The sequence below is a fragment of the Phaenicophaeus curvirostris genome, chromosome 16 (genome assembly GCF_032191515.1).
Source record: "Phaenicophaeus curvirostris isolate KB17595 chromosome 16, BPBGC_Pcur_1.0, whole genome shotgun sequence".
In the NCBI taxonomy this organism is placed as follows: Eukaryota; Metazoa; Chordata; class Aves; order Cuculiformes; family Cuculidae; genus Phaenicophaeus; species Phaenicophaeus curvirostris.
The window spans coordinates 16,909,542-16,928,604 of record NC_091407.1 but is presented as its reverse complement, the minus strand read 5'-3'; the positions used below and the strand labels follow the sequence as shown (position 1 = coordinate 16,928,604).

General features: G+C 51.1%; 1 protein-coding gene across 1 annotated transcript in view; it reads left to right on the top strand.

Annotated features, from left to right (window-relative positions):
* The window catches only part of CFAP70 (cilia and flagella associated protein 70), a 31,625-nt gene that overhangs the window by 5,346 nt on the left and 7,216 nt on the right, over window positions 1–19,063 (top strand). The window contains exons 5-20 of the mRNA XM_069870095.1: window positions 93–172; window positions 1,281–1,457; window positions 2,649–2,828; window positions 3,336–3,427; window positions 4,492–4,591; window positions 5,531–5,665; window positions 7,363–7,521; window positions 8,329–8,409; window positions 8,889–8,980; window positions 12,453–12,513; window positions 14,450–14,641; window positions 15,760–15,891; window positions 16,928–17,056; window positions 17,826–17,959; window positions 18,030–18,145; window positions 18,291–18,482. Coding sequence (XP_069726196.1) covers window positions 93–172; window positions 1,281–1,457; window positions 2,649–2,828; window positions 3,336–3,427; window positions 4,492–4,591; window positions 5,531–5,665; window positions 7,363–7,521; window positions 8,329–8,409; window positions 8,889–8,980; window positions 12,453–12,513; window positions 14,450–14,641; window positions 15,760–15,891; window positions 16,928–17,056; window positions 17,826–17,959; window positions 18,030–18,145; window positions 18,291–18,482 — 2,052 coding nt within the window. The remainder of the gene's footprint in view (window positions 1–92; window positions 173–1,280; window positions 1,458–2,648; window positions 2,829–3,335; window positions 3,428–4,491; window positions 4,592–5,530; window positions 5,666–7,362; window positions 7,522–8,328; window positions 8,410–8,888; window positions 8,981–12,452; window positions 12,514–14,449; window positions 14,642–15,759; window positions 15,892–16,927; window positions 17,057–17,825; window positions 17,960–18,029; window positions 18,146–18,290; window positions 18,483–19,063) is intronic.

The window sequence follows — 19,063 nt, the reverse complement described above, 5'->3', positions numbered from 1 at the left end:
GGGTCACACCAGTAGCTCACCTTAGGAGTTACACCATGATTTCTCTACAGAGGGTCTCACTTTATGCTGTTCTCCTTCCTGTTTCTTCCTAGGACAGTGTTCATTTAAGGTCTCATCTACTTTACATGCAGTGCCTACCTCTCTGTTGGAGAGCCTTCAGCCAGATGCCAAGGTATGTAGGGTCTGGAACTGTTCCTTCGTTCTTTCGGCTCTCTGCTGCTTTTTAACGGGAAGGCAGGCATGACTCAGTCGCCTGGCTCATCACGGAGTGGTTACAGCCCTGTGTGCTACAAGCTTGGAGGCCTTTCCTGCTCCCATTGATGTTTGTGCTAGGTTGTGCTAGGAAATGCTAATGTGTGCAGCTACCAAACTGCTCTGGAAAAATAATTCAAGATGAGAAGCCTAATGCTGAAAAATCAGGAAAAGGCAAAGGCAGGGTTGCCTGCCCGACTTGGTTTGTCCTTCTTTCTGTGGATAAAATGTCTCAGAGTCCATTATATAAAAGGTCTGGCTGCCTTGCCTGCAGAGTCCTTATTTGTTCAGCCAGTTGAAAAGTACCCACTGAATAAAGCAGGGAATGAAGAATGAGACTGGGAAAATGGGTCTAACTTTGCTCCTGAGCCTGCCTGCAGGTAGAATGGAAAGTGAATTGGAGGGGTGGAACTGCATTCACTTTTCTGTGTTTAAGAGGTGTTACATGGTAAGCGAGGTGGGGGGGAGGTGTTAGGGAGGAGAGGTAATAAATGCTGGCCAGCTGGTTCTCTGTTGCACGCCATCCATCCAGGACTGGGACAAGCAATTAAGGACTGCACAGAGCCTGTAGAGATCGGGCAGAGCAAGACCGTGGCCCTGACTTTGGCATGCTCGGAATCACCAGGGGAGAAGCATTCTTTTCCATCCCTGATGGTCTTTCTCCCTGGCTTGTTTTGGGAGACCCTGGCTCGCTCTCCCTGCCTTTATTTGGGGACCTTGACTCATTCTCCTTGGCTCGTTTTAGGAGACCCTGACTCGTTCTACCTGACTGGTTTTAAGAGACCCTTGGGGCACGTGCCCATACCTCAAGGAGGCTCTGATTTAAACAGACCAACATCCCAATTCAGAGTAATTAATCATGAAATTCCTTTCCTGTGCTGGAAAGGAATTTCTGTTTTATTTACATCTGAGGTGAGGAATAAGGTAACATTATACATTCTGGCCTTAGGTTTCCACTTGCTTCTCCCTCATGAGCAGGAGAGTTACCATTGTCTAGTTCCTGGCTCTATGTTATCCATGTCTCACAGGGTGGCCTTGAAGTGACAGTGTGCACTGAGAAGCCCCTGCTTTCTGCAGCGCAGCTTTCCAGTGGGAACCTCCTGAGTGTCACGCTGGAGGCAGCTTATTCAGTCCCTGAAGCATTTGCTCCCACTGGACGCCTGCAAAACTACATGGCTTCCTTGCGAGTACCAGCAGCTGAGGAGGTGAGGGTTGGGGTGAGCACAATGAGAGGGGTGCTGGCTGCTACAAGGTGGGTTGTCCTCCTGCTCTCCAAAGGGATTTGAACAGACTGGACCGCTGGGCTGAGACCAGTGGCTGGAGGTTTAACAAGGCCAAATGCCAGGTCCTGCACTTGGGGCACAACAACCCTGTGCAGCTCCAGACTAGGAGAAGTCTGGCTGGAAAGCTGCCTGGAGGAGAAGGACCTGGGGATGTTGGTTGACAGCGACTGAACATGAGCCAGCAGTGGCCCAGGTGGCCAAGAAGGCCAATGGCATCTTGGCTTGGATCAGAAATGGCGTGGCCAGCAGGTCCAGGAAGGTTGTTCTCCCTCTGGACTCGGCACTGGTGAGACCGCTCCTCGAATACTGTGTTCAGTTCTGGGCCCTTCACCACAAGAAGGATGTTGAGGCTCTGGAGTGAGTCCAGAGAAGAGCAACAAAGCTGGTGAAGGGGCTGGAGAACAGGCCTTGTGAAGAATGTCTGAGACAGCTGGGGTTGTTTATCCTGGAGAAGAGGAGGCTGAGGGGAGACCTCATTGCTCTCTGTAACTACCTGAAAGGAGGTTGTGGAGAGGAGGGAGCTGGGCTCTTCTCCCAAGTGACAGGGGAAAGGACAAGAGGGAATGGTCTCAAGCTCCACCAAGGGAGGTTTGGGCTGGACATCAGGAAAAAAATTTTCACCAAAAGTGTCATTAGGCACTGGCAGAAGCTGCCCAGGGAGGGGGCACCATCCCTGGAAGGGTTTAAAAGACGAGTAGACGAGGTGCTCAGGGACATGGTTTAGTGGTAGATCAGAATGGTTGGACTTGATGATCTAAGAGGTCTTTTCCAACCTAGTGATTCTGTGATTCTATAATTTTACGCACCGTGGAACAAGTGTCCATGCCCATGGGATGTACAGCTCCTGTGCTGGTGAACAGCAGCATTAGTTGTGAGTGCTCAGGGTCTCTGTAGCATGATATCTTTCTTTAGCACAAAATAAGGTCTGCTTAGCAACGTTTGGGTTGAAACTGGTAGGTTTTGTTCCACTTGGCTATTTATTTTTACTCCATTCATTGTATGTGTGTGGTGGAGTGTGTTTTCCAAGCCAGGTCCCTGCACTGTGGCTTTGCTTTGTCAGACCCTGCTGGCACATTGGAAGTGTAACTCTTAATTCTCATGTCTTTTTAGAAGGAATTCCTCTTGTTCTTCAAGAATGGCATCCTGAAGCCTGCTGGTGAAAAAGAGCCATTGCCCCGGCCCAAAAAATGGCCCCTTGCTGACGTCTTGTCTCCTGGTGCTTTGTGCATACCCAACGCCTTCATCATCGGTGGTCCCTATGAGGATGAGGATGGAGAGCTCAACAAAAGAGAGGTGAGGAAAGACTGGCAGTCATGGCTGGAGAAGAACCAGCAGGTCTCACTGAAGGGACTGAGAAAGGCTTGAAGAGGCTTAGAATCATAGAATGTCCTGATTTGGAAGGGGCTCACAAGGATCACTGAGTCCACAGCTTCTTCTAGGAGGAGGGAAGGAAGGCGGGTGGTCAGTTTTCTGCACAGTGTCCAGACACAGAGATGGTTCCCCTTGGACAGTTGGCATGATAACTCACCACAGGAGAGTTCCTCAGACAGAGAACTCTTCCCACGTGACACGTCTGGTCTGCAGTAAGCTGCAGGGCTGGGAGTTGTGTTATCTCCTTCTAAGCCAGGTTCCTAACACTAATGGGCTCCGCTGCCTGCAGGGAGGGCCGCTCGCTTACTCTGCTAGGGCAGTCTGGGCATGGTGAGCTGGACACCTCTGTCTCGCCCACGTTCTCTCCCAGGGAACGGTGCAGCTGTAGAGGTTGCTGTCCTGCCTCTGACCGTTTACTGTTTTTCACAGGACAGGGAATTTAGGATCCAAGCAGAAAGCATGAAGAGAATCGTATGGGACGTGGAGAGGCGCTGTTACTTGGATCCCACTGCAGTAGTCTTGTAAGGGACCTTGAGAACCTCCCTTGCAGCATAGAGGATGGGGAGAAACCAACCTAGAATGCACTCTGCTGAGTGACCCGGCTCACGCAGGTGCTCTCACACCTCTTAAGTGTTCACAGAATGGCTCTGCCTCCCCTCCCATGGCTGTCTGCTGGCTAAAGGTGTTCACAGGAGGAAGGGGGCAGCTAATTGCCTCTAATTGCTGACAGCAGCTCAGTTTTGCTATGGCAGGAGAAGATGAACTGTCCGTAGTTGCTGTCTCCAGCCCTCAAATCCTTGTTTCTGCTGCTGACCACTGGAATGGTGACTGTTCCCTCTGTGGTTTGAAGGAAGGGGCGGCAGAGTTATGGTGAGCAGACATGGAGTGGAATGGCCCACAGCTCTCTTCTGAGCTGCTAATGAAATTTTGCCCAATTCCCAGCACATTAAAACTCTTTCACTCCACATGGGCACTCTTCATTTGCTTTTTTATTGAGTAAACATTGCCTTTAACAGCTCTAGATATGCTTCAAGATCAGGATAAGTCTCTCATTTCTCTTTCAATCCTGCTGTCGTCTTGCTGTCAGCTGCATCATAGCTGTGTGTTTCACAGTCAAATCACTCCTCGTGTGTGCAAATACTCCCTTCTATCTGGTTTGGTTTTTGAATGTGGTTTTCCTCTACACTTTCCTCAGCCTGCCTGCTGGTTTCAGAGTTACCAGGCACATTGAATGGGAGCTCAGGGTCCACTTGTTCTGTGCAATTCAGGTTTTATACCAAAGTTAATCATGTTCTTTCTTATTTGTTTCATATCTGAAGTAGCCAGAGGAGAGAGAAAACCTAGTGTCTCGCTCTCACAAATTCTTTTGTAGCTGATTGTGCTGTAAATGCACACAGCAATGGATGGAGAAGAAAATGTACCAAGCCTGCCCCAAAGCAGACTTGTTCCAGTGGCCTGAGGGTGCTTGCTGTGGGTGGAAGCAAACCCAAGGGGGGATGATCTGGGGCTGCTGGGGCAGAAGGGAAGATAGTGTGGCTCTCCAATTTGGTTTCTGCATCTTCTCTGTGCCCGCCTTTGTGTTCAGCCTGCAGAAGCGCATTGCAGAGTGCCGGTACTGGCCCGTGGAGATCTGCAGGATGCCTGTGGCCTCACCCAGCAAAGGGAAAGCTGGCAGAGCTGACATGGTAAAAGTGGGGAGGGATACATTGTTCTGGCTTGTGGAACAGCATTGCATCATTGAGCACTTTCCTTTCAATGCCTTTGTAATACCAAACCCAGCCTTGAACCAGCCAAAGCGAGTCAGAGAGCCTAGTGGCTTTGTGAAGGAATTAACCAGCCTTATAGAGCTGTTAGACAAAGGATAATATTTTTTCCTTATAGCATACAGAGCTCTCGCTGACAGCGTGTGATAGGTCGCTGGAAAGGGGTCAGGGAGAGGGTGCTTATGAGAACTGAGGTGATTTGCTGAACCTGTCTTTGGCTGTGGGTTTCTGGAGCGTCTTGAGGAAATTATTCTTTCTCAGGGTGGAAATAAGTTACTCCTTTGCACATAAACGGGTTGTTTAACGAACAGCCCTTTAGCTAATTGTTTGGATCCTGGCAGCTGATTGTGTGAGAGCTCCTGATCTGTTCCAGGGCAGTCATATAAGTTGGTATAAATGTCTTTCCACATCCCTTGGTGCCAGGATTTTGCAGCTCGGCTGAAAATCTTTCTCCCTTACCCTTTCCAGCGAGCTGCTAGCCCAGGCTCTCAGGCCTCCTTAGCTCCTTGCTTTCTGTCAAACCTGAGATGCACAGCTCTGGTAGGGCTGCTTGGATTTTTAACCCCATGGCTGGTAGTTTTGCAGCTGTACCTCAAAAAGACCATCCTGAGAAATCCTGCACAGTGTGGGCATTAGAGAGAAAAGCCACCCTGTGGGTCTGAAATGCAATTGGTATTCTACACATCGAATGACTCCAGTGTTTTGGTCGAGGTTGTCTCGGCTGTGTGCCAGTGACAGAGCCGCTGCCTCGTCGGGTGTATCACTTTGCTGTGTGGCCCCTTCTTAATGGGCTCGGTGACCTTGTCTGTAAAGAGAATATCAGCCTGTTCGGTGTCTCAGTCCCTTGCTCTGTGTTTCCAGGGAGATGAAGACAAGCAGATTTCCTTCCATGGCGTGGCATATGTCAACATGTTGCCTTTGCTGTGCCCTGGCGTGAAGCAGATCCGAGGCGCCTTTCGTGTCTTTGCCTACCAACACAGTGAGGTGTTTGAGAAGGTGAGAGCAGCCCAGCCAGTCAGGTTCTGCTCCAGCCCTGCGGCTGTGTTTGTGCAGAGCAGGCTTGAGAGCGGCAGCATGGGCAATGTGGGGTTTGGAAGCAGTGGCATGGGCAGCGTGGGGTTTGGGAGCAGCAGCATGAGCAGCGTGGGGTTTGGGAGCAGCGGCATGGGCAGCGTGGGGTTTGGGAGCAGCAGCATGAGCAGTGTGGGGCTTGGGAGCAGCAGCATGGGCAGCGTGGGGTTTGGGGGCAGCAGAGTCGGGTTTGGGAGCAGGCAGCGTGGGCAGCTTGGTACTCAGAGCCTTGCTCTGAAACTTCAGTGCCCCTCTGATGATGGAGAAAAACAATGAGATGAGCTTTTAGGTGCAAACTCCTCAAAGGCAGGGGATTTCTGGGTGGATGTGAGCAGATCTGGGGGCTGAAAGAAGCTCTGAATCTCACCTTTCTCTGCCAGCATGCTCCTCTCTCCCTAATCTGGAACATGAACTGCATTGCTGGGAAGAGCTAACAGTGACTCTGAGAGGATAGCGTTACCCCAGGCAACGACTAAAGAAAGTTCTTTCAGCTGTAGCTCATGGAGGTTTATTTGTCTTTGCCTTTCTCCCCTCTCTCTTACTAAGAGTGACAGTTACATCTCCATTTTCCCACAGCCAACCCAGAACAGACCTAAGCTTGTTTCAGGAGGGCAGATGCCTGGCCTGGTTCTTCTGCCCGTGGCCTTGTAGAACCCAGGCACAGGAGCTGGGAGAATTCCAGCCCTTCTGAAGCCCCTGCTACTGCTGCAAAGCAGCCGAGGCACACAGACGTTTGCTCACCTCTGCTTCGCTGCTGTGAGCCTCTTGGCTGCATGGGACTGCTTGTCCCATCACATTTATCTGTCACAAGTGATGCGTGCTCCTTCTGTTGTTCTTATTTTCGGGGTTTGTGGATGCTGTTGGCTGCATCTTGATCTAGACAGTCTCAGTACAGCTGCTTCAGCTTCTCCCAAGCATCCCCAGTTCTTCCTAGCCCATATAACAGTGACATATAGTAATGGGCAGGTATGGCTGGACTTGATGATCTCAAAGGTCTTTTCCAGCCAAACAGTTCTGTGATTCTGTAACTGCTGGGAGGAGCCACCTGTCCAAGTGTCAAAGACACAATCTGAAAGAACTATTTCTTGTGATTCACTGATGTGTGGCAGGGAAGCTGCTCCACAAGGTGAGCTGGGAGCCAAGAATCATCTCAGGGCTGTTGGGGGCACCGAAAACCCCAGCAGAGCTGCTGAGGATAGCCAGGTTGATCTAACAGTCCACATCATCAGGCAAGTCCAGAACTGTGAGGTAGGTCCTGGATCAACCCAGGAATTCAGGCCAGTGGGTCAGGATCAGGGCACTATGAAGCTGAGTTCCAGCAAATCTACCATGTAGCTCAGGCAAGAGTCAAGGGACAGCACCTCAGGGAAAATGCAGCTCTTGAGAGAAGACCAGGAGACCCTACTGAGGCTTTCTCGGGCAGCTTGTATCAAAGTCTATCTTGAGGCTTCACAGCTGGCCCTGAGCACCAACAGCTGAACTCCTCAGAGGAGAGGATGAAATTGCACATTCTTAATGCATTTAAGACCCTGGCAATGTGTTTTGCAAGGTGAGAGGTTAAGGCAAAGGGGCAAGGAAGCCTTGTTTGTCCCTCTATTCCCTCCATTCTCTCTTTTTTTCAGACCAAAAGTCAGCGCAGTATTTTCCAGGATCTCAGGACACAGCTTGGTCTGACTAAGGAAGGGCTGAGGACCCCAGAAATCAGTACTCTCCTTACCAGAGCTGTTCCCAGCAGGACTCAAAAGGAAGAGAAAGTCAAAGATAAGGATTCCAACAGAACGGTAAGGTCTAGAGAGGCATCCTGCTCCATTTCCAGGGTGGAAAGTGTGGCCAGCAGGTCAAGGGAGGGGATTCTACCCCTCTGTTCCTCTCTTGTGAGACCTCACCTGGAGTCCTGTGTCCAGTTCTGGAATCCCCAACAGAAGAAGGATGTGGAACTGTTGGAGCAATTCCAGAGGAGGCCACAGAGATGATCCAAGGGCTGGAGCACCTCCATATGAGGCCAGGCTGAGAGAGTTGGGGTTGTTCAGCCTGGAGAAGAGAAGGCTGCGGGGAGACCTCAGAGCAGCTTTCAGTACTGAAAGGGGCTCCAGGAAAGCTGGGGAGGGACTTTTTCCAAGGACAAGAAGTGATAGGATAAGGGGGAATGGCTTTAAATTGGAAGGAGGAAGATTTAGATTAGACAATAGGAAGAAATTCTTCATGACGAGGTGGAGGAGGCCCTGGCCCAGGTTGCCCAGAGCAGTGGTGGCTGCCCCATCCCTGGAGGTGTTCCAGGCCAGGTTGGATTGGGCTTTGAGCCCCTGGTCCAGTGGGAGGTGTCCCTGCCCATGGCAGGGGGTGGAACTGGATGGGCTTTGAGGTCCCTTTCAACCCAAACCATTCTCTGATTCTCTGATCAGAGGTAGCTGGGGCTTGCAGAAACCAGGGACTAATGCTCTGTTGTCTCAGCCAGATGAGAGATGCTCACCGTCTTGAATTTTTATTACACACTGCCTGAACAAATGCACAAGTCACAGCCTGCAGTTGCAAAGGAGTGAGATTTATTAAATGTGAAACAAGAGACATCTTTTCTTTTTCTTCAACAGACGTCCAACGCACCCAAAATCCCGTTAGCAAATGCCACTGTAGAAGCTGAAAATGTTGCACATCTCATCCTTGAGGGACAGGTAATTATGTATCTTCAAAGCCAAAGAAAGTCTGACGGCCTATCACCACGCTGCTGTCTCGCACCTTTCATACAGTTACATTCCTCAAGAGTGCCTTGGACAAGGGATCTTTTACGTAGATGCTGTCGTGGAGTTCTTCCAGTGGTGTCCAGCTGGAGAGGAGTCTTAGCCTTGGGCTAGAAGGTCTCTATAAATAATCAGATGTCTACAAGGGTTCCTTCTTATTTTGGTTTCTTCCTTAAAATGTCTAGAATGCATATTAATTCTGCAAGCAGATTGATTATCTGGGCTTTCTCCTTTTTCCAAGACTGGTTTCTTGAGATGAATTTTGCTGCTGTAAATCATTCTGAGGGCAGGTTATGAAACAAGCTGTGTCTCTGCAGTTTGAAAAGGATCTGTAGCTCTATGCTCAGTCTTTTATCATGCCAGTGATGGCTCTAGAAAGCAGGACATTGAGAGAGCAATGTTTGTCTTCACAGCAATACATTGAAGCAGGAACGTTCCTGGTGATGGAGATAAAGCTGGACAAGCCCTTGGTACCAAAGCGATTGCAAGAGGAGCTCACCAGACGGTGTGTAAAGATGTGCCGTAACTCTGAGGCTGACTACTCATTTCTGCAGGACAGAAACAGAGCTGTACAGTGAGCCACCCCCTTGGAGGGCTCCACAAGGACCAAATGAGGTCCTGAGCCAAAGCTCTCTTGAACAAGGGAAAGGATTTGCCCAGAACGCTTAAGAGGTGCGATCTGGTGTTTTGGGAAAACACTTGCCTTCATCTGAGCTGGCACCTTCCTGTCAGTCCTGTCCGAAAGGGTGACAGCAGAGCAGCACAACCACATCTGCCTTCCCATCTGGGCTTTATTTCCCATTAATCCCCTTGTGTATGTGATATGGAGCTGCTCAGTCAGGACTGGACACCAGCGTGGGCTGCCCTGGGTAGCACTGCTGAAACTGCACTGTAGCATTCTCTCCCTCTCTCCTTTTTTCCTTTTCAGAAGCTTTTTCACAATCTTCTGCACTCTTCTCTGCTCTTACGTTCCTTTTCATAGAATTGTAGAATAGTTTGGGTTGGAATGGACCTCAAAGCCCATCCAGTTCCACCCCCTGCCATGGGCAGGGACACCTCCTACTGGATCAGGAGCTCCAAGCCCCATCCAACCTGGCCTTGAACACCTCCAGGGATGGGGCAGCCACCACTGCTCTGGGCAACCTGGGCCAGGGCCTCCCCTCTCTCATAGTGAAGAAATTCCTCCTAATGTCTCGTCTAAATCTGCCCCTCTCCAATTAAAAGCTGTTCCCCCTCATCCTATCACCACAAGCCTTTGTGAACAGTCCCTCCCCAGCTTTCTTGTAGCCCCTACAGGTACTATAAAGTCACTCTAAGGTCTCCTTGGAGCCTTCTCTTCTCCAGGCTGAACAACCCCAACTCCCTCAGCCTGTCCTCGGATGGGAGGTTCTCCCGCCCTCGGATCATCGATGTAGCCCCCTCTGGGCCTGTTCCAACAGCTCCATCTCCTTCTTCTGTTGAGGATTCTAGAAATGGACACAATACTCCAGATGAGGTCTCACAAGAGAGGAATAGAGGGGTAGAATCCCCTCCCTCGCCCTGCTGGCTACGCTGCTTTGGATGCAGCCCAGAACGTGGTTGGTTTCTGGGCTGTGAGCGTACATTGCTGGCTCATATCGAGCTTCTCATCAACCAGCACCCCCAAGTCCTTCTCCTCCAGGCTGCCCTCAATCACATCATCCCCCAGCCTGTATTTTCACATTGTTCTGCTGTGGAGCTGCTCTCATCTCTGATGCTTCCAGGCTTCCACTCTCTGTTTGATTTAAGACAATTTCTTCCTGTCCAGTTACAGTCTAGTAAAGGCCTAGAATGTATAATTTATTGAATAAAAATGAGAAAATGCAGTAAATTAATAAAGCATAACAGGCAGGCAGTGTGCCTCTCTCAAACAGAAGCATGAGCAGCAGCCTTTCTTTGAAGGGGAGGCATGTGCATTGTCTTCTGTTCTGCCTGGTTATCTGCTAGGAAGAACAAGTTGAGGGAGGTGAACCCCCTGTACAGCAGACCTTCTCCTGGTCCTTTTATACCATTATTTCTCTACTGCAACTTGTGGGAATTCAGTATAGTTCCTCCTTGATCACCTGCCATATGCAGCTGCAGATGTCTGGAGGGTCTGGAGAACATCTTATGAGGAGCAGCTGAGGGCCCTGGGGCTGTTTAGCCTGGAGAAGAGGAGGCTGAGGGGAGACCTCATTGCTTTCTGCAGCTCCTAGAAAGGAGGTTGGAGCAAGGTGGGTGCTGGGCTCTGCTCCCAGGGAACAAGTGATGGGATGATGCTGATGGTTGGACTGGATGAGCTTAGAGGTCTTTTCCAACCTTAACAATTCTATGATCCCTTATCAAGCCAGATTTCCCAGCTGCAGCAGTTTAAATTGTATTGAAACCAACAGGACAGTTCTCATTGTCAAAAGGCAGTAGCTCTGGTGCAGTTCTAGGGCAAAATTATGAGGTGGTTCCCATCCAACTATGACTCCTGTGATTTCCACGTGCTCAGTGCTGCACCCAGCTGCCCTTAAAGTCTTGCGGAGGAACTAGTGTTTAGGAGGGGACGTGAGGAGAAGCTCAGCTGCTGCTGCCAGCAGGAAATGCAAATCCCTGCTTCTGCTCTTGCATGGTTTAGCAGGCATGCTGGGATTGGGCTGACAGTCGGAGTTGATGATCATAGAGGTCTCTTCCAGTCTTAATGATTCTGTGATTCTATGTCAGGCCTGAATATTCAGCCCTCCTGAGTCATGGGAAGGGCTCTGTCTTGGCAGTTCCACTTGATGCTGCTTACCTGTATCCTGGCAGACAAGATCAACAGTGAATCTTCTTCTGAAGGATGTTTAAATAGATGTCCTAATAGCAATCCATATGTCTCTTTCTTGAGCTCTATTCAAAATTCTCCATCAGCCTCCACCTGGCTTTCATCACCATGACTTCTTTGGGCAGCCTGGGCCAGGGCCTCCCCACTCTTACAGCTAAACATTTCTTCCCAAGATCTCATCTCAATCTCCCCTCTTTCAGCTGAAAACCACTCCCTCTCGTGCTGTCCCTGCCCTCCCTGATCAAGAGCCCCTCCCCAGCTTTCCTGGAGCCCCTTTCAGTCCTGGAAGCTGCTCTAAGGTCTCCTCAGAGCCTTCTCTTCTCCAGGCTGAACAACCCAAACTGTCTCATCCTGTCCTTGTCTGGGAGATGCTCCAGACCTCAAATCATCTCCATGGCCTCCTCTGGATTAAAGGTATTTTGGTATCAGCAAGCAGAAACTCTTGATACAAACCCTGATGAATGAAGGCTGCTTTGACACCAAGGATTTTAGTAAAATCTTCGCAATCCTAACGGTGTTTTGATGCATATTTGAAGGGTCAGTGGTACAAACAGGGCTCCTGTGGTATCTACGAGTCAAAGGGTGGCCAAGGGATGAGGTGCCACAGCTGTGATGTTGGGGACTGGTAGATTGGGTGGCCCAGGGACTGCAGTCATCAATTTCTTCAGAGCTTTCCTCAGGTTGGTTCCTTTCTTACAGCTGTTCTGGCAGACCCCAGCGGTTGTGAATTAAAGGAAGAGCAGCTTGAAAAGAAGTTCTGCTTCTGTAGGAGAGTGGGTTTGATTGCTAGCAATAACAAATGTTAACCCTACCTGCTGGGCTGAGCTCCGGTGATAGTTTTTGTGTGATGGGTCAGTCAAACCCAGTGAAAATAACAGCTCGGTAAATCTCATCTAATCCCCATGGTGTATAATCATCAGCAGGGAGTGAGGCAGCAGCTCATTTTCCCAAGACATTATGATGAGCTAAAAACATTGAATGTAGGTGCCTGGTCTTTACAGTTCGTTCTTGGTCTAAGACTTAAGTTTCCCTCCCCACGTGGGTCCCTGTGAGGTATCTCAGGGCTTTGATGACAGGCTGGAGCCCTCACTCTACAGGCTGTCCGCGCCCCAGACAAGCCAACATTGCTGACAGCATGTCTGGTTCACCTCTTCTGTCCTCTTGTTGACAGCGTCAAGGAGATGATTCCTCCTCGCCCTCGACTGCCTCTCCGGACCACAGGAGCCAAGCAGGTATGTCCAAGATGTTGTGGCCTCGCTACTGCTCTGCCACCTCATCCTGCCCTCCTCCCTCTCATGCAGGAGGATCTTCATGCCCAGTCTGAGCCCCACAACAATGTGGAGGTGAGGTTTGAAGAGGAAATACCCAGAAACAAAAAGTTCTGGGTGTGTTATCTTCGCAGTAGCATGCCTTGGGAAGGTGTTCCTGGGCTGCATCACTCAGAATCACAGAATCATAAAATAGTTTGGGTTGGTAGGGACCTTAAAAATAATCTAATTCTAACCCCCTGCTGTGGGCAGGGACACCTCTCACTGGATCAAGCTGCTCAAGGCACCATTCAACCTGACCTTGAACACCTTCAGGGATGGGGCAGCCACACCTCCCCTGGGCAACCTGTGCCAGTGCCTCATCGTGAAGTGCCTCATGTCTAGTCTAAATCTGTCCCTTTTCAGTTTATAGCCATTTTTTTTTCAGCTTATATGAAGGAGAGAGATGTAGGGTGGGCAGCAGTGGAGGAGTGTTTGAAAGGAAAGGGGATGCTGGGGAAAGAGGCTACCAGAACCTTGTGTTACAGTTCTGCAACTCAGAGTAGCCCATGTGCTTCATGAGACTCAGACAAACATGAATCAGACCTGATTGCTCTCAGATCACCTGGAAATTTTAAGCACTTCTGTGTTTGTGACATCCTCATAAATCAGTCTGAGAGCTCTGTTTTCTGTGGGTACAGAGCAGCCATCGAAGGAGAACGTCCTCAGATGGCTCCTGGCTGATGGTGAATCCAAAGCATCCGTGGGGGAAGAAGCAGTGCTCCAATAACTTAACCCAGCGCTGCTGCAGAATTGATTTATGCTGGACTCTCTGGAGGGCACAGAGTGATAAATCTTGATTATTACGGCACATTGAAGCTTCTGCCAACAAGATTATGGAGGTTACAGGCTCTGCTGAACCATCAGTTTAAAAGGCTCACAGCAAATGAAATATATTTTACTTACAACCAATTACACTGCTGTAAAAGAGACAACAATGACTGATATACAGGATTCTGATTTAAAAACATAGCAGGAGCTCCTTTGTGTTTATGTGTAGCTATTTTCGCAGCCCTCAGGCATGGGCAAGAAAGGATGGATGACGGACTAATTGGGACTTCATTAAGGTGGAGTTTATGGATAGGCATGGGATCTGGCGAAAAAGATACCTTCCAAGGCTGAAAGAGTTGAGAGCAGCCGTGTGGAGAAGGATCTGGGGTGCTGCTTGATGAGAAGCTCGACATGAGCGAGAAATACGCGCTTGCAGCCCAGAAACCGACCATGTCCTGGGCTGCATCCAAAGCAGCATGGCCAGCAGTGTCAGGGAGGGGATTCTACCCCTCTGCTCCTCTCTTGTGAGACCTCATCTGGAGTGTCGTGTCCAGTTCTGGAATCCTCAATGTAAGAAGGAGATGGACCTGTTGGAACGGGTCCAGAGGAGGCTACAAGGATGATCCAAGGGCTGGAGCACCTCGCGTCCGAGGACAGGCTGAGGGAGTTGGGGTTATTCAGCCTGGAGAAGAGAAGGCTCCAAGGAGATCTTAGAGTGACTTTCCAGTACCTGAAAGGGGCCTACAAGAAAGCTGGGGAGGGGCTGTTTACAAAGGCGTGTGGTGATAGGACAAGGCGCAATGGCTTTAAACTGGAGAGGGGCAGATTTAGACGAGACATTAGGAGGAATTTCTTCACTATGAGGGTGGGGAGGCCCTGGCCCAGGTTGCCCAGAGCAGTGGTGGCTGCCCCATCCCTGGAGGTGTTCAGGGCCAGGCTGGGTGATGCCTTGGGCGCCTGATCCAGCGGGAGGTGTCCTTGCACATGGCAGGGTATAAAACTGGATGATCTTTAAAGGTTTCTTCCAACCCAAATTATGCTGTGATTTTATGAAGTGACTTGTGAGGTTGATTATGTATTTATTTCCTAGGCTGTGGAAGATTACCACAAGCACGTCAAGAGCATTGCCACTGCCATCCTGAACGAATACCATGAGCTCTTTGGGAAGCGCCTGCCTGACCAGGGAGCGGTTGACCACCGAACCCTGGAGGAACAGAAGCGTCAGCTCAACTTTGAGCTCAATAGCTCTGGGAAATATTTTGCTTTTAAGGAAAAACTGAAGGTAAAAAGTCCATCTGTGCTTTTTTCTTCCCTGCTTGTTTTGTCCTGGCAGTTTCTCAGTGAGGAGCTGCTGTTCTGTGGTGGTAACTCAAGATGATGTGTTGTTCCAGAACTCGTCCCTGGCACCCGGGACTGTTGCAGTGAGCGTGGGAGGGGGACAGGTTTTCTCTCTAATGGTGCAGGCACCAAGCTGCTTCGGTCACACAGCAGGGGAACCATTTCTGTCAACTGGGGGAGACTCCAAAGCTGGTGATATCCTTCAGCACAGGAAGGACATGGAGCTGTTGGAGTGAGTCCAGAGGAGGCCACAGAGATGGTGCAAGGGCTGGAGGACCTCCTGTATGAGGCCAGGCTGAGAGAGTTGGGGTTGTTCAGCCTGGAGAAGAGAAGGCTGTGGGGAGACATTAAAGCAGCTTCCAGTGCTGAAAGGGGCTCCAGGAAAGCTGGGAAGGGGCTCTGGATCGGGGAGGGCAGGGATAGGACAAGGGGGAACAGTTTTCAACTGCAAGAGGGGAGATTGAGATGAGATCTTAGGGAGAAATGTTTTGCTGTGAGGGTGGGGAGGCCCTGGTCCAGGCTGCCCAGAGCTGGAGTGACTGCCCCATACCAGGAGAGGTTCAAGGCCAGGGTGGATGAGGCTTGGAACTCTGATCCAGTGGGAGGTGTCCCTGCCCATGGCAGAGGGTGGAACTGGATGGGCTTTGAGGTCCTTTCCAACCCAAACCATTCTGTTATGTGCCCTGTGCTCGCGGCTGGAGGAAGGCAGAGCCAACTGCTCCTGCGCTCTCTCAGTCTGCCCTGGCAGAAGGAGGGGGTTCTCCCCTCTCAGCTGGTTGATCTTGGCCATGCTCTGCCCGGACACTGCCTCTCTGTTCCGAGGAGACCAACATTCCCGCTTGCTGTCCCTCAAGGGGCATTGGTGTGTCAGGCAGAGCCAGGACTGAGAGGTGGGAAAGGAATTCACCCCTGCTTGTTTTGATCAGTGCTGGGCTGGATTTCTTACTCAGAACTAAGCTGGACCTTCAGACATAATCGGTGTGTTCTGGCTCTCTGTGATTATGGGAGCGGGTGGGGGGCATGATGGGTCCTGCCTCATCCAACAGCCGCATGTCTCCACAGTATGCTGTGGTGAAGATTGTGAGGGAGAAATACCTGAAGACCACAGCGTTTGAGTCCCAGGAGCACTTCCAGGCCTTTCTCAGTGAGCTCTACGTGTACCTCGTGGACCAGATGCACGTTGCCCTCAACCAGGTAGGGAGAAACCTGACTGACCTGGGACATGGCTTCACTGTGGATCCCGGGCTTGACACTGCATCTGGTGAAGTGAGGGGGACTTTTGCCTTCAAGACAGAAGCAGGCCCATGCTTTCATGTGCTGCCATTATCACATGTGCCCCCGAGCCATGCTTGAAGGCAGGGTCTGATGCAGCTGTATCCCACGGCTTCCTGCGCTTGGGTCACAACAACCCTGTGCAGCTCCAGGCTTGGGCAAGAGCAGCTGGAAAGCTGCCCAGTGGAGAAAGACCTGGGGGTGCTGGTCGAAAGCGACTGAACATGATCCAGCAGTGGCCCAGGTGGGCGAGAAGGCCACCAGCATCCTGGCTTGGATCAGCTCAGGGGTGGCCAGCAGGAGCAGGGCAGGGATTGTCCCCTGCACTCGGTGCTGGAGAGGTCAAACCTCAAATCCTGGTTCAGTTTTGGGCCCCTCACTCCGAGAAAGACCTTGAGGGGCTGGAGCACGTCTAGAGAAGGGAATGGAGCTGGGGAAGGGTCTGGAGATCAGGGGTTGTGGGAGCAGCTGAGGGCCCTGGGGCTGTTTAGGCTGGAGAAGAGGAGGCTGAGGGGAGACCTCATTGCTCTCTGCAGCTCCTGGAAAGGAGGTTGGAGTGAGGTGGGTTCTCAGGCACTGGCAGAGGCTTCCCAGGGCAGTGATGGAGTTCCCATCCCTGAAGGGGTTTAACAGGTAGGCAGATGTGGTGCTCAGGGATCTGGTTTGGTGGTGGACAGGGACGGTTGGACTTGGTGATCTCAAAGGTCTTTTCCAACCCAGTGATTCTACAATTCTAGAAAAAAATCCCGATCCAGATGGTGTGACCGGTGTGATATGCTAGAAGTAACAGAGGTACCTGGGAATGACAGAAATGCATCCCACCTCAAACAGGAGCCAGGACGCCCAGCCACACCGGCTGCAGTCAGCGCAGTGCTGGACTGGGCACTGCTGCTCTTCTCAGATCACATGAACCATTCGTACTCTCCCAAGACTAATACTCTGTCTCTCTCCTCACCAGATACTCTCTGAGGAAGCTGCTGCTCCTCCTGCTCCTCTGTCCTTTACAACCAAGGAGCAGCTCTTGCTCTTTGCTCGCGAAGCTGAAGCCGACAAGGACTACAAGCTGGCATCTCTCTACCACCAGCAGGTAAAGCAGCCCCTGTTCTTCATCTCTTTATCTCCCGAGGCTCTGGGCTGGCAGCCAGCACACCATCGCGGTGGCGTGGGGGCTGTGTCGCTGACAGCTCAGCCGTCCCTGTCTGTTGGGTATGAAGGAAGGAGGTGAATGTGATCAAATATACTCAGGCAGAATGTGTGAGGGATTTTCTAGGGAGATGCTGCTCTCTGGAGGATGTGAGATAGAACCTGGCCAGGTCACTGAGGACTTCAGCCTCAGGGGAAATGGGATGAGCTTGTCCAAAAGTATGCAGGGTCAGCACTGAGGACACTGAGCCCTCTAACAGGGGGCTAGGAGGAGGTCAGCTGAAGCTGGAGGATGTATGTTAGGTGAAGGAGGTTCAGAGGAAGCCCAGCATGATCACAGTTAAGGGAAACCCTAGCACATGATAGACAAGGGCTTGATCGAGGTCCGGATTGGACGTTAGGAAAAATCTCTTCACCAAAAGGGTCCTCAAGCACTGGCAGAGGCTGCCCAGGGAGGTGGTGGAGTCCCCATCCTTGAAGAGATTTAAAAGACGGGCAGATGAAAAGCTTAGGGACATGATTTAGTAGTGAATGGGTATGGTTGGGCTTGATGATCTCAAAGGTCTTTTCTGACCTATGATTGTTGCTAAACAACATGGGCTAGAGTGGCCAGAGAAAAGCCATGGTCATCCCAGCATTGTCTCCCCAGTTGGCTGCACGTGCTGAGTGTGACCGCAGCAGTCCTCACCCCAGTGATGATCTCTCTTGTCTAGAGGGTAGCTCAGGACCAGCACAACATCCAGAGCTGGCTGGACTATGGGGCGTTCTGCCTCCTGCTTGAAGAAACACCCAAAGCCCAGGAGTGCTTCCTGCAGGCCCTTTCCCTGGATCCCCATCACGTCCAAAGGTGCTGCACGGTCCTGGTGGGAGGGTGTGGGGTGTCCAGCAAGGCTGTAACCTCTCCACCCCATCCCCAGCCTGCTGCTCTGTGGAATCGGGGCAGCCGTGCTGCAGTGCTATGAAGAGGCAGAGATTTTCTTGGAGAACGCCTGCTGCTTGGAGCCGTTCAACATTGTAGCCTGGACGATTATAGGTACAAAGACAAGGCAGCCATTGCGCTCAAGGTGTTCCTGTAGAGCTGAGCGTTGCTTCTTCTCCCTGCCCCAGTCTGAGGACTAAGGGAAGGATCTTGCTGAGGGGCTCATGTCTGCTTATGCCACTCTTTCTGTCTCCCGTAGGTTTGTTCTATGAGCTGAAGAATAATAACATTCAGGCGGGGATGGCCTTCTGGGAGGCTAAGAAGCTGCTGCAAGCACAGCTCACTGAGGAGAGGAGCATCCCTGAGGCTGCAGAGGCAGAAAGAAAGGGAAAGCCCGTTTCTGCTGCACATGTGAGGTCTTCCAGACCAGGACCAGGAAACCACTTGCCAGGTAACTCCTAGCAAACCCAGGAGGTGCCCTGGCACCAGCACAGAAGGGGCTCAGAGCAGCGTGGGAGATGGTGAACACTGGGAGGAGAGTGTTGTAAGTGTTACTAAGAGGAGAAATACAGAAGAGAAAGAAAACGTCATCTGGAATAGACTGACCACAAACCACACCAATGACAGACCACAGCAGAAAGTGTGCTGCTTCAAATGACGAAGCTTTCCAAAAGCACCACAGCCAATGCCTTGTCTTACCTGCAGCCGAGCAGAGGGACCCATCCTCACGTTCATTTTTCTGCCCCAGCCCAGTGCCACTGACACACCGAAGTGCAGGCCGTGGCCAGGGTGGCTGGAGGAAGCAGCCGTGCTTTTTGAGGCTTTGGGAGGGCAGAGCAACCCCTGCAATAGTTGTACATGAGGGTCGTCCAGGTTTACCTTTCACAAAAGCTCTTGCTGTGACTTCCCAACGTGGCCTGGAAAGCGCCACCTCACCAACTAAAAGAGCAAACCAGCCACTTGGTAGTGATCCTGAACCAAAGGCTTCCTCTGGAGTCTTCCTGAGTCCAGCCTTGCTCTGAGCCAAGACCT